The sequence below is a fragment of the Pseudochaenichthys georgianus genome, chromosome 13, assembly GCF_902827115.2.
Source record: "Pseudochaenichthys georgianus chromosome 13, fPseGeo1.2, whole genome shotgun sequence".
Taxonomy (NCBI): domain Eukaryota; kingdom Metazoa; phylum Chordata; class Actinopteri; order Perciformes; family Channichthyidae; genus Pseudochaenichthys; species Pseudochaenichthys georgianus.
In genome coordinates this window covers 33,889,696-33,911,136 of record NC_047515.1, presented here as the reverse complement: position 1 = coordinate 33,911,136, position 21,441 = coordinate 33,889,696, and the positions used below count along the sequence as shown (strand labels likewise).

General features: G+C 37.1%; 4 protein-coding genes and 1 long non-coding RNA gene across 5 annotated transcripts in view; all 5 read left to right on the top strand.

Annotated features, from left to right (window-relative positions):
* LOC117457046 (protein starmaker-like) overlaps positions 1 to 4,642 on the top strand; it is a 29,529-nt gene extending 24,887 nt beyond the window's left edge. The window contains exons 22-31 of the mRNA XM_071205208.1: positions 26 to 118; positions 1,580 to 1,672; positions 1,758 to 1,820; positions 1,953 to 2,009; positions 2,429 to 2,500; positions 2,648 to 2,758; positions 2,891 to 2,971; positions 3,090 to 3,164; positions 3,247 to 3,282; positions 3,878 to 4,642. Coding sequence (XP_071061309.1) covers positions 26 to 118; positions 1,580 to 1,672; positions 1,758 to 1,820; positions 1,953 to 2,009; positions 2,429 to 2,500; positions 2,648 to 2,758; positions 2,891 to 2,971; positions 3,090 to 3,164; positions 3,247 to 3,282; positions 3,878 to 4,384 — 1,188 coding nt within the window. The 3' untranslated portion in view covers positions 4,385 to 4,642. The remainder of the gene's footprint in view (positions 1 to 25; positions 119 to 1,579; positions 1,673 to 1,757; positions 1,821 to 1,952; positions 2,010 to 2,428; positions 2,501 to 2,647; positions 2,759 to 2,890; positions 2,972 to 3,089; positions 3,165 to 3,246; positions 3,283 to 3,877) is intronic.
* A 772-nt stretch (positions 4,643 to 5,414) lies between these two features.
* LOC117456900 (uncharacterized) lies at positions 5,415 to 8,389 on the top strand. The gene is made up of 5 exons (XM_034096763.2): positions 5,415 to 5,564; positions 5,792 to 5,877; positions 6,168 to 6,431; positions 7,675 to 7,722; positions 8,137 to 8,389. Exons 1-4 carry the CDS (start codon positions 5,543 to 5,545, stop codon positions 7,675 to 7,677), a joined length of 375 nt encoding a protein of 124 aa, XP_033952654.1. The 5' UTR covers positions 5,415 to 5,542; the 3' UTR covers positions 7,678 to 7,722; positions 8,137 to 8,389.
* A 3,079-nt stretch (positions 8,390 to 11,468) lies between these two features.
* Positions 11,469 to 13,430, top strand: LOC117457802 (uncharacterized). Its single transcript, XR_004553360.1, has 4 exons — positions 11,469 to 11,546; positions 11,765 to 11,784; positions 11,987 to 12,130; positions 12,885 to 13,430. It is a non-coding gene; the product is annotated as an uncharacterized lncRNA (long non-coding RNA).
* A 1,552-nt stretch (positions 13,431 to 14,982) lies between these two features.
* Positions 14,983 to 17,571, top strand: LOC117457787 (uncharacterized). Its single transcript, XM_034098013.2, has 4 exons — positions 14,983 to 15,100; positions 15,442 to 15,512; positions 15,726 to 15,992; positions 16,809 to 17,571. The coding sequence occupies exons 1-4, from the start codon at positions 15,094 to 15,096 to the stop codon at positions 16,812 to 16,814; spliced, it is 351 nt and encodes a 116-aa protein (XP_033953904.1). The 5' UTR covers positions 14,983 to 15,093; the 3' UTR covers positions 16,815 to 17,571.
* A 2,247-nt stretch (positions 17,572 to 19,818) lies between these two features.
* Positions 19,819 to 21,441, top strand: part of igsf11 (immunoglobulin superfamily member 11) — a 109,004-nt gene continuing 107,381 nt past the window's right edge. The window contains exon 1 of the mRNA XM_034096691.2: positions 19,819 to 20,365. Coding sequence (XP_033952582.1) covers positions 20,305 to 20,365 — 61 coding nt within the window. The 5' untranslated portion in view covers positions 19,819 to 20,304. The remainder of the gene's footprint in view (positions 20,366 to 21,441) is intronic.

Here is a 21,441-nt window from a genome sequence, read left to right as displayed (position 1 = left end):
TGTCACTATCTCTTTCTCTTTACAGGATTCCAGCTCTTCCTCCTCCTCTTCTGATAGTGAGGATGACAAGAAGAAGAAGAAGAAAAAGAAGAAGAAGACAAAGAAGAAGAAGGATAAGGTTTGTTCCTGCAACCCTTCCATATTACATTATTTGTGTTGTGCTGTTTCAATTCAATTCAAATTCAAAGGGGCTTTATTGGCATGAAAGTTAAACAAAACAATGTTGCCAAAGCATCAAAATAAAAAAAAGCTAAAATTGTAATGTATGCAGATGACTCAACAATATATTATGCATCAACTACAAGAGAGTTGACAAATGTTATGAATAAAGATCTACTACTGATATCAGAGTGGGTCATAAATAATAAGTTGGTACTTAATGCGGGAAAAACAAAATCGTTATTAATAGGATCAAATCATCAGTTAAAAGGTGAACCAAAATTGCAACTACATTTAAACCATATTGAAATTGAACAGGTCAAGGAGACACAATTGCTAGGTATAACCCTGGATTGATATTGTATGTAAAATGGGAAGGGGTGTGTCACTTGTAAAAATAATTGTAAAATATTTGCCTATGGATGTCAGTAGACAAGTTTTGGATGCTTTGGTTCTGTCGCAGCTTGATTATTGTTTGGTTATATGGTCTAGTGCTGCTGAAAAAGATTTAAACAAACTACAAGTAGCACAAAATAAGGCAGCACGTTGTGCACTGCAGTGCTCCTACAGAACCAGAGTCACTGAAATGCTGGAGACACTGAAATGGTTAACTGTCAGACAGAGGTCAACTTATATTTTATTACATTTTGTCAGAAATATTACAGTGACTCACTCACCAGATATATTATCACAAAGGTTTATAGCGCAATATGCACAACATAACTATCAAACACGACATACAATAGAAGGAAGGTTTGTATTACCCAACTCTAAATCAAATATGGGACAGAAAACAGTCATGTACAGAGCCATGATCAGCTGGAACTCTTTACCGGTTCACATCATTCAGGAACATTCTCAAGTACATTTCAAAAGGTTGCTAAAAAAATATATTACAAAGTCAATTTGAACTGTGCCTGTGGCTATGTGTGCATATGTTATTATGTACACTTATTTGTATTTACTTTTGTTTGGCCTTAGGATGGCGATAATTGGATGACCATTTTAGTTTTCACTTCATTTCACTGTAAATTGCATGAAATTATGAGCTGTTTTGTTTTGTTTTAATTTTGTTGTATGTATGTTTTGAGTGTGTGAGGACCCCAGGAAGAATAGCCAATGCTCATGCTAGTGCTAATGGGGATCCTAATAAAGACAAAGACAATCATGCTGTCTAATCAGCATCTTGATATGCCACACCTGTGAGGTGGGATGGATTATCTCGGCAAAGGTGAAGTGCTCACTATCACAGATTTTTTCAGATTTGTGAACAATATTTGAGAGAAATGGTTATTTTGTGTATATAGAAAATGTTTTAGATCTTTGAGTTCATCTCATGAAAAATGGGAGCAAAAACAAAAGTGTTGCATTTATATTTTTGTTCAGTGTATGATTCTCTGCTGTCTCTATCGCTTTGCAGGATGCCGGCTCTTCCTCCTCTTCTTCTGATAGTGAGGATGACAAGAAGAAGAAGAAGAAGAAAAAGAAGAAGACAAAGAAGAAGAAGGATAAGGTTTGTACCATAAACACCTCTTGTATATGACAGTGTTGCATGTGTGATGTTATTATTTCATCTCTCCGCTCTCTTTTTTTCACAGGATTCCAGCTGTTCCTCATTCTCTGATAGTGAGGAGGACAAGAAGAAAAAGAAGAAGAAGAAGGTAACACACCTGAAAGCTTGTATACCTTTACTGGTTGTTGTTTTAATAGAATAATGTGATACTTCTGATGCTCATATCGTGAGATTTATTGCACAAAGATGCCCTTCTGTGACTGATTGCCTCCATTTCTAGAAGTCCTGCTCTTCTGAAGATAGCTCCTCCTCTTCCTCTGATAGTGATGATGACAAGGTGAGATGACACATGTTGTGTTCGCTACAATGTGTAGGTGTTAGTCTGTGGAATAACTGTAATGATGCACTGAAATATTGTACAAGTCTATCTGAACTGAAAGTATTATTTAGGAGCCAAATCATGAATGGTTAGGAACCGGACCTGTAATATCCCATTTGTTATTTCTTGTAATTGTAAAAGTAATTTCTTTCTGATTGTTTTGGAAAAAACAGACAAACATGTCATGACAAAGACTATTTGAGAATCTATTTTTATTTTTTATTTGTACTTTGTTATAATTATTATTAAGAGTAAGAAGAAAAAGAATATATCTATTATTATTATTGTTGTATGTTTTGTTTCTGACATGTTCAATAAATTGACAAAAAAAACAACCCAAGTTTACAAAGACAAAACTTTGCCTTTTGTAACTTTAGAAGAAAAAGACCAAGAAAGATAAGAAAAAGAAGAAGGATAAGAAGAAGAGAAAGGACAAAAAGGAGAAGAAGGTGAGAACGTCTCCACCTTTGTTTTTCAACTCTAGGTTTTTGGTTGAGGACCACTCTTAATATTGATGATCTTTGGTTAATTTTGGAGATTGTCAGGTGATTACTACTGTATGAATAGAATGCGTTGTCATCTCTTTTTCGGTCCAGGATTCTTCTTCTGAGTCCTCAAGCGATTCTTGTAGCGATGATGATAAGAAGAAAAAAAAGAAGAAGAAGGATAAAAAGAAGAAGAAGAAGAACAAGAAAGACAAGAAAAAGGTGAAGCTAATGTAGCCATCTGCTTAGTATATTTGTAAGTCCAATTCCCTAATGGAAATGAACTTGGTTTCTCTCACCCGAGAAGGAAAACAGTAGTATCGTAACACAATTGCCATATTTACATCTATCAAGGACTCCGATTCTTCTAGCAGTGATGACGACAAGAAGAAGAAGGACAAGAAGAAGAAAAAGAAGAAGAAGGACAAAAAGAAGGTAATTCAGCATGTAATAAATAAAAACACTAAACAAACATGATGAGTGTTTTTCACATTGAGTTGCCTTTGTGTCTGAAATGTGCAATATAAATAAACTAACCTTCACATTTGAGCAGGACTCCAGATCATCTGATAGTTCCGGCGGCAGTGACAAGGAAAATAAAAAGGACAAGAAGGACAAGAAGAAAAAGGTGAATTATTACTCATGAATATCAACAGACAGTGTTTAATCTGAAAATGAAATTACTGATGTATTTCCTGTTTGACCTTCAGAGTTCAGGATCATCCGGAAGTGAAAATGAAAAGAGGGTGAGTTTGCTTCTCATATGAACCATGTAAAAACATGATGGGCATTACACACTTTCATCATAATTAGGTTCACACATACAAGGAATTTGCTTTGGTGTATAATGATGCATTCATAAACATCACAGGTAGAATTATGTTGTAAAAAAGAAACAAATATATAAATAAAGATATATATATATAAAGAAATGTTTACAAGATATATAAATATGCTAACAAAGTAAGTACAGTAATTATATGAGAAAAATGTACAGTATATCAACATTTAAAGTGGCAGAGCTGTGCGGTTATAAATGAGTTGGCCTTTTAGCAAAAATGTGCAAAATATACAGAGGAAAGGGAATGTACAGTATGGAATAGGAGTGATGGCTCACATGATGTTAATGTAGAGCTTAGTGTATATAGGAGGGGTTAGGAGGCTGTGTCAGCGGGGTCCCGGGCCTCGTAGGTGAGTAAGTAATTATTGAGTCAAGCTATTTCCTCAGGACGAAAGAAAAGGCACAATGAACCATTTACTCCCAGTTGAGTCCCCTTCTTCTGATTGAGCCTGATTTTCTATATACAATGCCCTTCATGTTGTGATGTTGATTCATTCCAGGAATGCCCTCATGGTGAGGTAACCGGCGAGCCAAAAATGGAAGCTTCTGGCTACGGTGGGGGCAGACTTTCAGGTCCCAGCGGCAGCTTCTGTAAGCCAGCCGGCGCTCCCGGTGTCGCTCCTGGTGTCGCTCCTGGTGTCGCTCCTGGTGTCGCTCCTGGTGTTGCTCCTGGTTTTGCTCCTGGTGGGGCTCCTGCTCCTCTTCCTGGTGTTGCTCCTGGTTTTGCTCCTGGTGGGGCTCCTGCTCCTCTTCCTGGTGCTCATGTCGTCTCCTACGTGTCTCTCCCATCCAAACCCCTTGTGAAGCTGGATCCAAGTCTCTCAGCGGCCTCCAAGCCCTCTTTCTCTGTCTCCTCCTTGAGTCCCGGGGATAGGTTTCGCAGACCTCCCAGCCCCATGGAGGCTCTGATGGGGAGCCCAAGGAGGTCCGGAGATACTGGGACCCATTCCACCTCCAACCTCACCTCGAGTGACATATTGAAAGGCCTCAGGCCTTACCAACGATGAGATGTCATAGACCCAATAAGATGTTACTGACACAGCTTACATGACCCTTGAGGATGTTTTTGCTCTAATGATACTCTGATTTTATGCAAGAAACTGTTCAACTTGAAGAAGATAATTATACTATGAAAACAATTATAATGAAAAAGTATGAATAGTTCTTAATTAACTTTTTTAATTGGTAAGACTAAGCATATTTGTGGCAGAATCGTCATTTTATAATCACATGAAATAATTCAAAAACCTTGCTGTGTTGAATAAAAAAAGCATCATTTTATTTGTTTTGTTTGCTGTTTATTTTTATTATGTTGCCTTCAGGTACTGCTAAATCCCAGGGTCTGCAGATGCAAAGCAAGAACTAAGATGATGGTCACTGTGGCTGTTTAGTGGCTTTGGATAGTGACATTTATATTGGGCTGGAGCATCTGAATGAAGGGGGGTGATTCCTCGAACATTTTCAATATTTTGGTCCAGGAAGTGGTGTAATAGAACTTTAAAATACTGAGCTGGTAACAATATGACATACACAATAATGCTATGTTCTCTAACATATGTTTATATAGTAAGATAATCCTACATTGGATCACAAAAGTACATCCTGTCCCCCAATTGTAAAGGCTTGTAAAGGCTTTTAACCTATTATTTGCAGACATACAATATAGTTAAAACTGGTGCAATTTTTAAGACAACAATCCCATACTATTCTACATTTTAGATTCAATTATTTGTGAAATTCAAATCAGAGACATGGTCAATTAACTGCGAAATGAATGGTTTGATGTTTATGATAAAGTTATAACTTAAAAAAGGGTTATGTCACTTTTAAAAGAAGAACACATCTTTTAAAGTAACATTCAATAAAACGCAACTCAACCAGTTGAATGGACTTTAATGCAGGTATTTTGTATTATGTACTTTCCACTTGTAGGCTATCCACCCTTCAATAAAAGTTAAACAATCTTGCTGTGCAGGTTTATGGTTGGTGTTATATAGTCAGTTTCTGAATAAGTTATCTCCACCTGCACTTGAAAGCAGCTCCTGTCGTAATGTGGCTGGAGGCGTGTTTTGGTCACGTGATTCAGGCGCGGTCGATCCAGTTTCCTGTTTGTGGACTTGAAGCAGCCGGTGAAGGCGTATTGATAGGAAAAGCACAGCAACAAAATGTCTTTCGATCTGGCGTCAGGTAGGCACAGATTTATGTTTATTCAAATGCATTTCACAGTCTGTATAAGCTAACATGAAGAGCAACAGGTCTTTTTTAGCACGCTTTACACCCGACAGCCTAATTGATATCCAAAATGTGCAACCTGATGTTAGACAGTCAAGGTGTAGCCAATTTGATTTAAGTAGATGTAAAACTAGAACTGCTCTCAGATTGTGTTTGACTTTCCCTCTTTTGCATGTGTGCAGCTTTAGGTGTGGGGGAAGAGGACGTGAAGAAGGAGGAAGCTCAGAAGGATGAGATTAAGTTGCCCTGGAAGAAGGACAAGGATAAGGTAGGAACTTTGCATGTTGACATTCTAGCAAAGATACACAAATATGATCCAGATATATACTGTACACAATATTGCCAAATAAGTATAGGTAGCCTATAATTATTTGTCAATTAAGGTTGATTTTAGATGTTTGCTTTCTCTGATAAATCCCCTTCATGTGCTGCCAGCTCACTGCAGCCATTCAAACACAGTTCTCACTTTGCATTGATGTATATAATTATTGAAATGAAGCACACTTCTTAACAATAAATCAACACTGATTATCTAAAGTCAACTTTTGCTATTTGTAGGGAGACTGCAAGGACAAGTCCGACTCAACACACAAGTCTGACAAAGATCACAAGTCTGATAAAGATCACAAGTCTGACAAAGATCACACTTCCGACAAAGACGACAAGTCTCACAAATCCCATAAATCTGACAATAAGCACAAGTCTCACAAAAAGCACAAGGACAAGCACGACAAAGACCACAAGAAGAAGGACAAGAAGAAGGAAAGGAAGGAGGGAAGTTCATCAAGCTCTTCGTCTTCATCCTCCAGCAGTGATGAAGAGGTAGGCCTATTGTTGCAGTTATTTGTTTTAGTTGGGTGAAAAAGTTCCCACAACTCACTTCCATAGTTTGTTGTCCTTAAGATTCTTTTATTTGCCAAACGGGATAAAAAGCAACTGAGCAGGAAGCATACCTGTCACACCTCATCTCAAAGGTCAGCGTGCGTAGATAATGGTCTGAAACAACACTGGTGGAACATGTCTCACAGATAGCGCCAGATTTAATCAGATGTGAGGCACCACACGTGTGTGTGTGTGTGTGTGTGTGTGTGTGTGTGTGTGTGTGTGTGTGTGTGTGTGTGTGTGTGTGTGTGTGTGTGTGTGTGTGTGTGTGTGTGTGTGTGTGTGTGTGTGTGTGTGTGTGTGTGTGTGTGTGTGTGTGTGTGTGTGTGTGTGTGTGTGTGTGTGTGTGTGTGTGTGTGTGTGTGTGTGTGTGTGTGTGTGTGTGTGTGTGTGTGTGTGTGTGTGTGTGTGTGTGTGTGTGTGTGTGTGTGTGTGTGTGTGTGTTAAACACCTTCAAGATCAGCAGATTTGTTTTTAGCTTATTAGCCAAACTTGACTTTCTCATCACCTTTAGGCTAAAGTTGTTTAACTTTGTCAAAGCTTTATTCAGGAAATGCCATGTTTGGCACATTTATATGAATGAATGACGAAGAAAGAACCAAGCCCAGGGTGGGAGAGAAGGCAAACCGGTCAGATAGTAGAATAATAAAACAGGTGTGTTGTCCAATTACCTCCATGAAAGAAAACACACGCCTCAGGCCTTGTGTCCTTTCTGGCTAACACCCTAGAATACAATTCAGTGAATGTATTTGAGCTAACAGTGGGCCACTTCAGCCAAAAGAAATGAAAGGGCTCGGAGTAGTTGTGCAATTACACGATTAAAGGCTGCAAATCAATCCCTCCAGTCTGTTTCTTTTCCCTTGAAAGTTCTGTGTCCTTAAGCTCAAAAGGCTTTTCATTCAGGTGCACTCTGCTGGAAGAGCTGCATGGAGCCTTGTTTCAAGGGAACAAGTACAGTATGTACTGATGGGAACCAGGGAACAGGGCAAAGGTGTGAAGTTAGAGGGAAAAGGTCTGGAAACATGTTTTAACTACTGGGTATTTGAAGCGGTATATATTTCAACACAATGAAGATAGGTTAACTCCAGACAAAACAGCAGTCTTGGTAGGAACATGTCTTTATTAATGTTAAGGAGTAACGTTAGTACACGTGTTTTTTTTAATGATACGTTTATTTTTACAGTAAATGCCAGCTGATCTGAAACCCAGGATTGTTCATCCAACAGCTAAGGTAAGTGATGATTGTATGCCCTGTCATAATATACTTGTCATATTTAATTATGACATGACTAGTGATTGTATACAGCTCATCTACCTCTCACAACAAAACTAACTTCAATCATCTTCAACCTGTATCCAAAAAATGAAATGTCCTAAATCCAAAAATAAATGATCAATTGTGGACCTTTTTAATATTTGGGACTTTCAGAGATTTTCACTCATGTAATGTTATGATAATGACCTGGTAGTGGGAAATATATTCAGCATGTATTCAGTTATCACATTGTTACCCCCTCATCCCATACATGTACATGTTGTTCCCTTGAACTTACGTGTATGTTTTGGTTCGTACTACACCATAAGGACATGCTGTAAAGTGTTTGCTCATTCTGCGGAAACATCGTTGTCCTTTTTGTCATTTCAGGATTGATGCTCCCTGAGGGACCTCTGTCAGTCTCTTGTAATCTGAAGTCAATTAATGTGTGTCTTAAAGTGTGCAGCAGTACCAACCTTCCTTTGTGTCCTTTCATTGATGTCACTGAAACATGCTGGTGTTGTGTAAACTAATCTGCTGATTGATTAAAGTAAATGTTTTAACAGAAAAAAGGCTTGTTTTCTTGTTTGTTTTTCCCTTCCAGTCCTTCTGGTCAGTAAAGTGCATTTTTATTCACCACAAGGTGGCAGTGTTAAATAAAATATGATACTTTTAAAGTTCAAATACATTGAAGCAGTTTTATTTTCATGATTTATACTTTAGGATTAAAAAATATGGACAATTTGTTTTTTTGTCATTGCATTAATTTAGTTTAAATTCCCAAATAGATACATTAATGTGTTCTTATCAAAAGAACCATTATATGAAATGTCATTTTAAAAAGTGGGGAATACGTCAGTGCATTTCAGACCCAAACAGAGCCTTGTGGTGTGTCAGTAATCTTGCTGTAGATCTTGTTTTGTCTCATGTGCTGTGTTGTATAATGATTGATCGTTTTCCATTTCTAGAATGAAACAAAATGGTCAGTTATATTGTGTTACAATTATCTTTATATGTCTGGTTACTAAATGTATTAAAGGGGACCTATCATGCAAAATGCACTTTGTGATGTCTTTTATACATAAATATGTGTCCCCGGTGCGTTGGGGAACTCACGCAGCATCAGAAAATATGACATGATATCGTAATATCTGAAATGTGGACCCATGGCACTATCAGAAAGTTGCTGTCAGAAACAATGCCCGACTATTTTGGCCGTAATATGGTCGGTGTTTACATTAGCATCGCTAACACTCAGAGCTAACCTGTGCTGGAGAGCATGTGTGTGAAGAAGCGGGAAGTAAAAAGGAACTCACCTTGTGGGATAACCGGCAAGAGAGAAATCCTTTGAGCTCCATACTGTTTCAGAAATTATCCTTGATAATCCATGATATGGCGTTTCATCACGGCAGTATTTAGTTTAGACAGTAGCTGCCGGGTCCCGCATGAGCTCAGCCCCCTCCTCTTGTATTTGTTATCAATTTTTTTTTTTTTAAAGCTTTATACCCAAAATCAGCACTTTTTAAATAGGGAGTGAAATAGAGGGATATGAGGCATGGCTAGAATGGGTGATCTGTTTGGTATTTTAAGCAAAACACTTCATAGAAATGTTTTTTATATATTTGTATGACCTATGCTATTGCCTAAAAATAGCATGATAGGTGACCTTTAAGAGAAGTACATTTCATTCAATTAATTTCTCCGTGGATGTGGAGGGCACTTTTTATAGTTTGCAAATTAAAGTACCGGTGGGGTTCGTTTTAGCCTTCGTGTAAGCACCTATTTAAGTTATTGAAAATAGACTTTCTTAAAGGTAAAACATTTGTTGTACTCCTAACATTGGTTACCAACCTCTTTGTTGAGCTAAGTTACATGTAAGCTAAATGCAGTAGTATTTTTTGTAATGTTTTATATGTTAATTGCACTCTACATTTCTTGTGTCAGGTGCCATTGCCTACGGTTATTAAGGGTTTTTCAAAGATGCTGATTTTTATTCCAATGTGATTAAAGGTGTGGTGCTGCATGAAACTAATCTGTCCTCAGGTGACAAGACAGTTTCCTCGGGTCAACTGTAAAACGAATCGGAGATAATCATACGTATGACATGAAAAACAAGATGATCTGCACTCTCTAACACTAGTTTTCCTTGTTGGATGACTAAAGTACGCACTGTTGCTCATAATTATTTATTGGAATAACAAGTAACAAATAACTGCTCCTGTAGAGTCACACCCTTCTACCCAGGGTGCACCTCTTATCGTGTGCAACATACAACAACACTATGTTAGTATGACAAAGTACTATACAAAATAGTTAATATTGTTAACTTTCAAATAATTATTTGGGAATTATTGGTATAATTATTGGTATAATTTATTTAAAATAAATTATACCAATGTTACCAAGTAGAAGTACATTTCCAAAAGAACTGCTCTTACCGGAAGTGCAATCTTGAATAACTTCTGTACTGTCTTTGTTCTTACACATGCAAAAAAGAAGGTTGAAACTATTTGTTGTTTTTAAAAACGGATTGAAATAATCTAACTACAATGGCAGATTTATTTATAACCAACCAAGGCAAGGCAAGGCAAGGCACGGCAAGGCACGGCAAGGCAAGGCACGGCAAGGCACGGCAAGGCACGGCAATTATATTTATATTGCACCTTTCAGCACCAGGCAATTCAAGGTGCTTTATAAAAATGAAAGACATTCAGACAAAGGCATTTAAAAACAGTAAAAGATAATAAAAGAAACATTAAAAGAAAAACAAAAAATGAAAGACATTAAGAAAATGGCATTTAAAATCAGTCATTTAAAAGAAAAGCTAATAAAATAAACATTACAAGATAAAAGTTACTGTGCAGTCTAAGATATGAATAGTTCAATTATTTCGGTTCTTGATTTTTTATTTATTCACAGAACCTCTCTTTGGAAATCCGAACATTTCCGTCCCGATTGTTCATTTAGACTGATTGTTTTCACCATGTTATGCTCGCATGACATCGACAACCGGACCCTCAGGAGGGTGTACTAGCCCCCTACTCTGCTTTGCGTTCCATAACAAAGTCTTTAAGTGTTACCTGAACACCCCGTGTTACCAAAACACTATATTTCTCCCGTCGGTGATGTGATACTTGTTCCTCAGTACAAATCACCCAAAAACTGATCGTAAACCCTGGCTACGATGGATATCCCAAATATCCTACTTTCGAGCAGTCCCTCTCATAAATGTCATGGAGTTTCAGACTGTTTCCACCATGTTTTTCTCGCATGACATCCACAACCGGACCCTCAGGAGGGTGTACTAGCCCCCTACTCTGCTTTGCGTTCCATAACAAATTCTTTAAGTGTTACCTGAACACCCCGTGTTACCAAAACACTATTTTTCACCCGTCGGTGCTGTGATACTTGTTCCTCAGTACAACTCACCTAACTAAGAACTTTTAGTACTCAATAACTTTTCAATAAAAATGCTATTTAAAAGTAATGCAAATGGGATAAAACGTCCATGTCATGTATGAGTATGCACTCATAAAAAAGAAACGTTTTACTTTTAAGAGGTATTAAGAACTTAACCTGTTTTTTTAGTATTGACACCTTTGTACTGTGTATTCCTAACTGTGAGTATCTGCCCTGCAGTAAATGACATTATATCAGGTTACAATAACAGAGGGAGCAGTGTTAGGGGGTGTGGTGAGGTTAGGTTGTGTGGTTTGAGTGGTTTATAAGAGCACCTGTTGTGAGTCTGTGGTCACTTGTTTGAGGAAGCATACAAACAGGAGTCACCATGGATTGCCCAGGTAGGATTAACATTTACTTTCATTGATTTTAGAAGGATTGCTTTGAATGTTAATGCGTGTGTCTTTCAACGGGCAATTTTAGGACAGGATTTGCTTCTGACATTATTACTAATTATTCAATGTATGTTTGAAAAACATAATTATATTTGTAGATGCAAGAGCTCAGATTAATACACACACTCACTAACTAATACTTAACCATCTTTTCATCCGTACAGGTTCTAAGAAGAATAGCAAGGTAAGAGTCTTTTTTAAGTGTTAGTCTGCTACTGTGTGTTTTTAGCTGTTTTTTTTACAGCAAGTCCACGTTTTATATAATTTTCCTTTATCTGCGGCCTTTCACTCAATTCATTCATTCTCATTAAAAGAATCAAACTATCCTCGAGACTAAACCAACACAATCAATTACTTATTAAAAGTGACCTTTTGCCATTTTTTAGGATTGCAAGGATAAAGGTGAAAGCAAGGGCAAGTCAAATGAGAAGCATGGCAAAGGTGAAAAGAAAGAAAAGAAGCACAAGGACAAGAAGGAGGGGAATAAATCAGGCGACTCCTCATCTTCATCCTCCGGCAGCGGTGACGAGGTAGGTCCAATGTTAGAGTTTATGCATTGTTTACAGATTTGCTTATTAAACATGGCCTTTTTCTGTTTAATCACCCCTCAGTGCTCAGTTCATGAAAGTGTTCCCATGTTGCACTTCTGTTCTCAATAATTGTGAAAAGGCAAAATGCAGCTCAGTGTGTAAACAAAACGGTCCCACCTTATTCCAAAGGTTGAAGTGCGTAGAACAAACACAACAGGTCGTACCAGCAGTGAGCACATTCATCAGCTGCGACCCCACACCCTCATGATTGTGTGCTACTTTTTATTTATAGCTTATACTTAAATCAAGTTAAGACCTTCCAGATCTGCAGATTAATTTTAAGCGCACTGACTTGCAGCCAAACTGCAACTGTCTGACACCTTTGGGCTAAATACATTTCACTAAGCTTTATTCAGGAAGCAGATCATGTTGGTCACATTAATATTAGGCTTTCCATGCAAATGATTAAAGCAAAAGAGGAACAAACCAAGCCTAGGGTGGAAAGGAAAAAACGGTCAGATAGGGAAGTCAGGGATGTTATTTTTAACCACATCAATGAAAGCGAACATGCTGCTGCCACACCTTAACATTTCTGCTACACAAATGAAAGTCATTGTGGTTGCTGCTATGACTCAGGCTGCTGCCACAAAGATTCATACATTAAAGATGCGGCATTGGCTGTGGCACCTAAGATGTTATTGAATAAATCATGTATCCTTTCTGCAGTAACAGCATTGTCCTTCTGTCATTTCAGGAGTGATGCGTCCTGAGGGACCCGACTGCTCTCTCCTTTTCTTTCCTCGCTGTCCTGGAAACCTATTGGTGTTGTGTAAACAAATGTGTTGATTCCTATAAGTAAATATTCTGACAGAAAATGCAAGTTATTCTGTCAAGTAAAGTTTATGTCTTTCACCACACAATGGCACTGTTTTTATTTTTATTCTTAAGGTGTTAAAATGATAACAATAACAAAATAACAAAAATGATGTTATCCTGTGTTTAATGTAGTCAATTTACATGGGTAGTTTAGACTCACAACTGAGTGATATTTGACGTATATTACAATATCTCCTGTAATAATGTCAGCAAATGTAAATTCCACCACTGCAGTGGACAAATACAAAAAGACATAACACAATTTGAAGATGTAATTGTTGGCTTTAGGATACTGTAAATCAAGGAACTAATAACTATTATTTACCTGAACAATAGTTAGAATAGTCGTTGGTTGAAGTTTTAAACAGAACCTACGTAAAAGAGGAAAAACAAAGTAATGTACAATAAACGATTTGGAACCTCATACATGTGTTGTGTTGTCTCACTTTGTTATGTATCAGGTTAAGTTTGTTCTGTTTCATGTGTAACAGTAAAGACTGTCTCTCATTCTGCTTTGCATCTTGAACATAACACATGTCAGAGTGTCTTTCCTTCAGACATGATTTAAAAACGTCGATGCATGGAGCTGTCCTCAGGTGACACCAGAGAGCTCCTCACTGTAACAACATCAGTGGTAATGATTTGACAGGACATTCCAGCTGTTCTACTTTATCTGACACAACATGTTGCTGTTGTTTATACAATGTTCCACATCGTAATATTTATATACAAAACAATTCTCTGGTGCAGATTCTGGTCCTGGTATAACTTGAAATCAGCTTCACTAGCTGACATTATAATGGTATGCACGTCAACGCAGAGTGAATATACATTTGTTGTTCTGTATAAAAAACAACTTTCATGCCACAGTTATGTTTTGCTGAAAACCCACTTGAAAACCCACTTACTTGAGTAACACTTTAACTGCATTGATTTTTGTAATGGAACACTTTTACACTGTGTTATTGAAACTCATAATTGAAGCATTTACATACTTAGCTTAGTTTACTGCAATACTGACATACCCTGTTTTCATCTATCAATATAAAACAACAACTAACAATGTAATGTATTTAAGTGCCTCCAACACAAACCTGTAAGTCTAAGTAGTAAGCTAGGCTAAGGCATATTTTTGCACTCAAAATTGGCTCAATACCAAACAAAAAACTTAACGTAAGAAAAAACTGAATGTGATCTACAGTATAGGCAGGGAAATAAATATAGTCTATAAAAGGATCAAGCATCACATGTTCACATTTGTTTTTTACGCAATATTATAATATTCCGTTGAATAAGCAAACTCAAATGTATGTATGTATGTATGTATGTATGTATGTATGTATGTATGTATGTATGTATGTATGTATGTATGTATGTGTGTGTGTATGTATGTATGTATGTATGTATGTATGTATGTATGTATGTATGTATGTATGAATATATGTGTATGTATATGTGTATGTATATTATTGTATCTATCATTTGATATATAATTGATACTGTTGCCTCAGTGCTCCGCGAGAGGGGTCGTGGGATGGGTTGGGATGGGGCTGGGTTGAGGGAAAGTGAAAATGCCTTATTTGCTGTAATGCACTGTTACACTTTTTTCATGTGAATACAAATATTTAAAAAAAAGAAAGAAAAGCAAACTCAAAACACATCTCTTCGTATCTATCTTCCATGTCACCTAGTTTCCATCTACATTAGCATCATTTCTGCCTGGTTTGCATACATGCGTTTATCATAATGGCACTACTTGTGTTGCTGTTCATAATGTTTTTATAATTGTTGTGCTATGATATTTGTGTTTTTTTCTTTGCTTTTGTTTGGTTCGTACAGCCCTTTTAAGCATTTGTTGTGATTTGGGGCTATAATACATTTCGATTTGATTTTTGATTTAAATTGTAACTCTGCGGTCTCCGCCTGCACCTGAACGCATCTGACCCGCGGTAATTGATATCAGGTGGTGGGGGCGTGGCTAGTTCAGGTCACCACGTTGAGGTGTGGTTAATCAGGTTTATCCTGTGTGTGAGTCTCTGTGGAGTGGACATATCATTTGTTTGGTAAGCGTACGGACAGGACCCACAATGTCAGGTATAGTAGACTTACATTTACTTTGACAGTATTAAGGTTTGACATATTCAATGTTAATGTTTGTCAAGTTGTCTTCTGGAATTGAAGACGAACAGTCATTTATTTGCAATTATTGCACTAGACAGGTTGATTTATTATCCGATATATTATTTGACAAACTTGTAAAAGGAAAGACAGCCACTGCAAAATGTAGCTTTATTTTTTATTTAAATGTAATTATGTACTCCTGCTGTGATAAGAGATATATGTTCTCACTCAGAATCTTGGTGACGTTACTTTATATCACTTATTTTATCCTGAAAGTTGTTTATAATTTGTATCTGTTATATGTGCTGCTATAGGTGTCGAAGAAGTGATAACAGCAAAGGAGGCTCATTCCGATGAAATTAGTTGGCCCTGGGGCAAGAAAAAGGTAGGAATGTGTAATCCATCAGTGTGGTGTGTGAATGTACTTGTGTTTTTGAAAGCAATCTCAAAAAGTTTCTCTGGTAAATCTTCCTCATCCAATCCATTTAATTACACTGTCAAACACAATGTTAACTCTATTCATTCTGACCACTGGAATACTGTAAAGCACAATATATAAGACTAAGAAAAAAAAGTCATATTATGCAATTTTTTTTAGGGTGACTCCAAGGACAAAAAGGGTTCAAGTGACAAAAAGGACTCTAAGGACAAAAAGGGTTCATGTGACAAAAAGGACTCCAAGGACAAAAAGGGTTCATGCGACAAAAAGGACTCGTCTCACAAAAAGGACTCCAAGGATAAAAAAGATGGGTCAAAGCATGGAGACGACAAGAAGAAAAAGGAACACAAGGAGGGGGACAAGTCAGGCAACTCCTCCTCATCTTCTTCTTCATCATCATCTTCATCATCCTCCAGCAGTGATGAGGTAAGCCCAATACTGCACCTACATTTTAGAGATATATCTTACATAATATATATCTTGCTAACTTAAATCAAGTAAAATATAGCAGTGTTTAATTTTGTTGACATCCATAGGGCAACTTTTAATTTCCCCTGAGTGCTCAGTTTGTGTTTCCATGTTACACGTTTGAAGTTCTCAAGACTTTCTTTGAATAGGAACATGTATTAAAATGCAGCTCTACTGGTAACATCATCTCACCTATTCTTTTAAAGGCTTGGCACCTGACTAAATGGCTTGTTGGTATGCAACCTGCACAACAGGTCTTACTGGCAGAGCAGGTTGTGATGATATGTGACACACCACACCCTCTGTGTGAATGCTGTTTTTAGCTCTGTTAACAAGTGAAAATGCTTGTTTATCTACAGGCACATATTAGCTTATTAACCTGCAGTCAAACACAGATCCACTTCTAGTATCTCATATTTTTCTGGGATGAATTCCCTCAAATTCATTGAGAGTAAACAGATCATGGTCCCATTTGTGTGCATTTTGTGTCTTTAATACAAATGACTAGAGGAACAAACCAAGCCTAGAGAGAGAAGGAATACCAGTCAGAAAAGTCACAAAAGAGTTGGTGTTTTTGATCTCATCAATCAAAGTGCTGTCACACTTTCATAACATTACTGATCCAAAAGTCCTTTTGGTGCTTGTTCCAGCTCATTCTGCTGCCACAAATAATTATATTTAAAAAATGAAAAAGGTGCTGTGGCACTTTAGATGTTATTGAATAAATCATGTATCCTGTCTGCAGTAACAGCATTGTCCTTTTTCTCATTTCAGGAGTGATGCATCCTGGGACCGGACAGTTCATTATGAATGGGCAGTAGTACCATATTTTCCTTCTGTACTTTCTTTGGTTTCACATAAACATGCTGGTCTTGTGTAAATGTTCTGACGACAAAAAGCCTGCAGGAGTCTTTTTTTCCCCATTTGGTTCTCCTGTCAAGTAAAGTGTTTCTTTACCACCGGATGGCAGTGTTCTCTATATTTAGGGTCTCTCACAGTTTGACGTCCACACGGAGAAGAATGCAAATATAGAATATGTTGGTGTTTGTCATTGTAATTGTTAACATTACAAAACAGAAATAGATTCTCCTAAGACGAAAGCATAATAAACAATTTAATTTGGAAATGTTTATGGATCATCCTGTAGTACTGATGCATTAATTATTGGCCACCTTTTTATATTAAGGCCTTGATTAGTCTTTTACTATGAATAATCTAAAAAAAAAAAAAAAACATTTCATGAGGTTAAAGTTTATATGTAAAATAATAACCTGAAAAGCAACAGTTTCAAATGAATGAAGTAGTAAAAAGTAACACTATTTTACATAGACTTATAACACAAGAAGTACACAGCATTTTAAAAAGGAAATATTTTACTGTACTCAAGTTCAACACATATATTCTACAACTGTTCTACACTGTTGATTCAGATTGTACTCTATTGCAACAATACACAATATTTCTGGAAAGTGAACGATGGATGGAACTACAAAAAAAAAAAAGACATTGTACATCACTAAATAAAGGATTACCTGTTTACCTTGCATCAATATTCAAAGTCTGTTTTGTGCTGTAGACATGACGGTCAGGACAAGAGAGTTACAATATTTACATTAAAGGATCTGCTTCAGGTCTTTTAAATCTTTTATGGGTATGCAGGAAAAAAAGAAATGGTAAGCGGTTTCAGAAAATAATCAGTAATACATCAAGTATCTTTCTATCAATCATCTTCACGTTTTATAATATTTTAAGCAATATTGAAGCGGGTGAGTGATTTACAACGTTTTCTCTCATGTTTGACGTTTCATCTGCCAAAGTGTCTATATTTAGAATGCCGTATGCTTTTACATATTTTATCATTGTTATGACATGGCTTTGTCTATAGCTTCTGATAAATGGAATGACAAACCTCAACATTAGAGAAAGGTAAGGACGTCAGACTGGTGCTATTATATCTCGTAAAGTGCTTTAACACATGATTAAGTACAGTGTCTTGGCTCAAACTGAACTAAAGCTGAAATGATTAGTCGATGACAGAACATGTGTCTTACTACTTTGATATTTGTCAAATATTTATGGAATTTATTTAGCAGAAATACTATGTTCTAGTTTCAGCTTATCAAGTGTAAGTATTTGCAACCTTTCTTTTTCTTAATGTTACAGTAACCATATGTACATAGGAAGCTATTTGAAGATGTAAGATGTTTTTTTTAAGGTGTTTTTGTAATTTGTTGTCATCTTACATAAAGACCTTGGGCATTCTTAAGATACTCTGTTACCGGATTTGTCTACAGCAACAGCTTCATATCTGTGAGTTTATTCCAACAGCTACAGGGTAGAAGAAGGAATAAAGGAATGTATGTATAGTGGATTACACCCATCATGTTTTTCCCTTTTGAGTATACCTTTTCTCAAACTAAAAATCAAATTAGGATCGAACATTCAAAAAAGACTTCAGTCAGAAGGTTTCTCTCTTGAAAGCTTTGAAAGCTTTTTTAGCTTATACACTGTGCCATGACCAAGCACCCTGTGAAGTATGAGATATAAGCAGTGATTTAGTGCTGAGGTGAGCTGAGTGTGATCAGTGGATCAGAGCGAACACAGGTTGTTTGATGCAGTCTTCTCAGCGGCTCCTTTGAATCGCTGAGTAGTTACTTAGCCTGCAGCCACTTCTCACAGTTTCACTTTTGCTGAAAATGACAAGCTTTGATCAATTAGGATAAAAAAGGAGTTCAAACTCAAAGACACGGTATTCTACACAGTATATCTGTAGTCTGTGTTGTGCATGCTGGTTCTAGCTTATGTGTGAAACACTCACCTGGATGAAACTGTCCTCGCAGTGACATTAGACTGATATTTACATATCAACTTTTCAAATTAGGAATGACTCAGAAGAAAGGGCCTGTTTCTTCAACAATCAATCAAAGAGGTTAAATAATTCTAGCAAAGATACACATTTTTGTGTTATTGATTCTTTATTGTACAACGTAATGTATTCATTTACTTTACATAATTTACTGAAAAATTGTAAAAGAAAAAATGCTATAAAGAATACCAACTATATTTGATCCAATTATATTCTATCTTTTTCTCTGTCTATTTTACTGTTCTATTGTATTCTAACTGTATTCTGCAATATCTTATTCTGTTTTATTTAAATATATGATATCTCATTTTGTTCTATTCTATTGCATTCTGTTCTGTTGTTCTGTGTTTGCACCGCAGGGGGGCATGAACATCTCTCTCTCTCGTCTGGCGTCAGCGGTCTCCCAGCAACAGCCCGGCTCGAGCTCATCTTAATCATCCTCTGCTGATCACCACCAAGCCGCACAGACACTCACACTGAAACAGGAAGTCAGGTGGATTTGACCTACAAAGTAAATGCTAAGTGTAAGTGCTTTTTCTCGCAAGACCATTTACTACTGGCCTATTGAAGTGGTCTTACAGTCTATTATAGAGTAGAGACAAGTGGTGTTGTGTCACTTAAGAGTGGAGTTGACATTATAAACAATATTGTTTGTTCAGAAAAGTAATTTTAATACGACTTTTGTTAACACAATTATTTTAATTGTCCTTTACTTTTATTGTTGAGTAACACTTTTTTGAACATGTGTCGGGCAAAGGTTTAAAGGAGTGAAGTGGTTCAACCCAGACCGATGGTCTGACCCGGTGTCCTTTGGCAAACACCCAAGGATGTTTTACTTTGGAAAATGTTAACAGGAAGTCTTCTTGTTACCAATGCTGTGTGTTTGGTCCCAGGTCGGATCAGCCGCAGTTGAGCAGACGAGAAACCATGGAGCGCAACAAGACGCGTTGGAGAGACTCACCAAGCGGACGGGAAAAGTGCCAGTTTGTGATCTGTTTGTAAGTAACTTTCAGCGACAGTGGGCATATTTGTGTTCACCAGCAGGTGGCCATTGAGTGTTCGCTAGCGTGCGTAAACTGACTGGAGAGGAAATAAAACAGTCTTGGAGTGAACAGCAGCTACCAAAGAACGAGAGGAAAGGAGGAGTTGAAAAGAGCCGGAGGAGAGACAAGTGCCCGTTGGACAGAAATGCTCACTGTGTTGTTTTTTTGAATACTTTTTGACGTTGTTTTGTGGAAATGTCGCTGGTGTGCGCAGCGTAATACCCCCGGACAGCTTTCATGCCTCGTGCCATCAGAAGGGACAGTTACTTATCTGCAAGGAAACTGTGAACAGAACTGAGATTTCATAAAGAAGAAGGCAGTGGGCTTAAACTGAGGACCAGTCACTGAACAGTTACGAACCATGGTGAAGTTTTATAACTCGGACCTATGGATAGCCTGGATGATCATTTTCTGCATGGATGGTAAGTTGTGTGACACTTGAAAACTTGTTTGCCTCTGCTCAACTACAAGCACAAGTCCTTCACACACACTATAATAATAATAATAATAATAATAGGTTATACACTTATATGACATTTTCCAAAAGGCTTAACAATTTTCTATCACGTGAACAAATCAGTATTACGATACATGTGGATGAGTGCTGCAAAAACAGATGTATTTGGAATTAAATTGTGCCACAGGCTCAACTCCTATCCAATAGCGCGTGCCACATCCATTTGATCCCCCTCTTCCTTAATACTGTATGTTTGGATCAGTCTGACAAATCCCCGGCATTTCCACAAAAAACTAAAGCACCGATTTAGGATGACTTTTCCCTGATGGTTGCGATGTCATCTCTCCCAAAAGCACTTTTGACTGTGCCCGTCTTATCCTTAATGCTCTCTGCTAGCCTGTGCCTGATATCGCTTATGCGCGTCGTACACAACACGAGGTCTAACATTACAAGGTTTTAAAACACTCAACCACCAGCGAATATTAACACGTGACATATGGTGAGAGTGTACGTGTTTTGAAATAGAAACGGTGCATACTGATTAACGAGAAGCATGGTATACCAGGCAGCTCAGGGGAATAATATCTTGAAACAGAATATCATCCATATAGCCACAATTCTTCTTTGGGGAATTGTATGTAAATGTGAGTGTGGGGCACCTAATAGCAAGTTTGTTTTACTGTAATTTCGTAAGCTTATCTTACGTTTTAAGAATGCTAGTTTTTCACAAGTTTTTGTTGGCATTTTGTAGTATAAAACAATGTAACATATAACTAATATAAAGCAACATTTGGTATAAGCCCTTATACATACTAAAAGGTTTCTATAGTTTATGAAAGGCATTTGGGAATATTTTAGATTTACTAGAGAACCCATTAAAGAAATTCTAATGGTACAATACATGAGCATCATTATTCATGAAAAGTATGCTGTAGTTTAATAAGGATGCATTATTCATATTTGAAATGAATGAGTTCATTAAACTATCTTTCACATAGTGTGCACATATGCACACTTATGAGAAACATTGCTAAGCATAGC

Bases quoted from the DNA above. Each gene is read 5' to 3' on its own strand.
- LOC117456900 (XM_034096763.2), top strand. From the start codon at position 5,543: ATGTCTTTCGATCTGGCGTCAG. The intron at 5,565-5,791 runs GTAGGCACAGAT...GCATGTGTGCAG, and splicing joins GTCTTTCGATCTGGCGTCAG to CTTTAGGTGTGGGGGAAGAG. The intron at 5,878-6,167 runs GTAGGAACTTTG...TGCTATTTGTAG, and splicing joins GGAAGAAGGACAAGGATAAG to GGAGACTGCAAGGACAAGTC.
- LOC117457787 (XM_034098013.2), top strand. The intron at 15,513-15,725 runs GTAGGAATGTGT...AATTTTTTTTAG, and splicing joins GGCCCTGGGGCAAGAAAAAG to GGTGACTCCAAGGACAAAAA.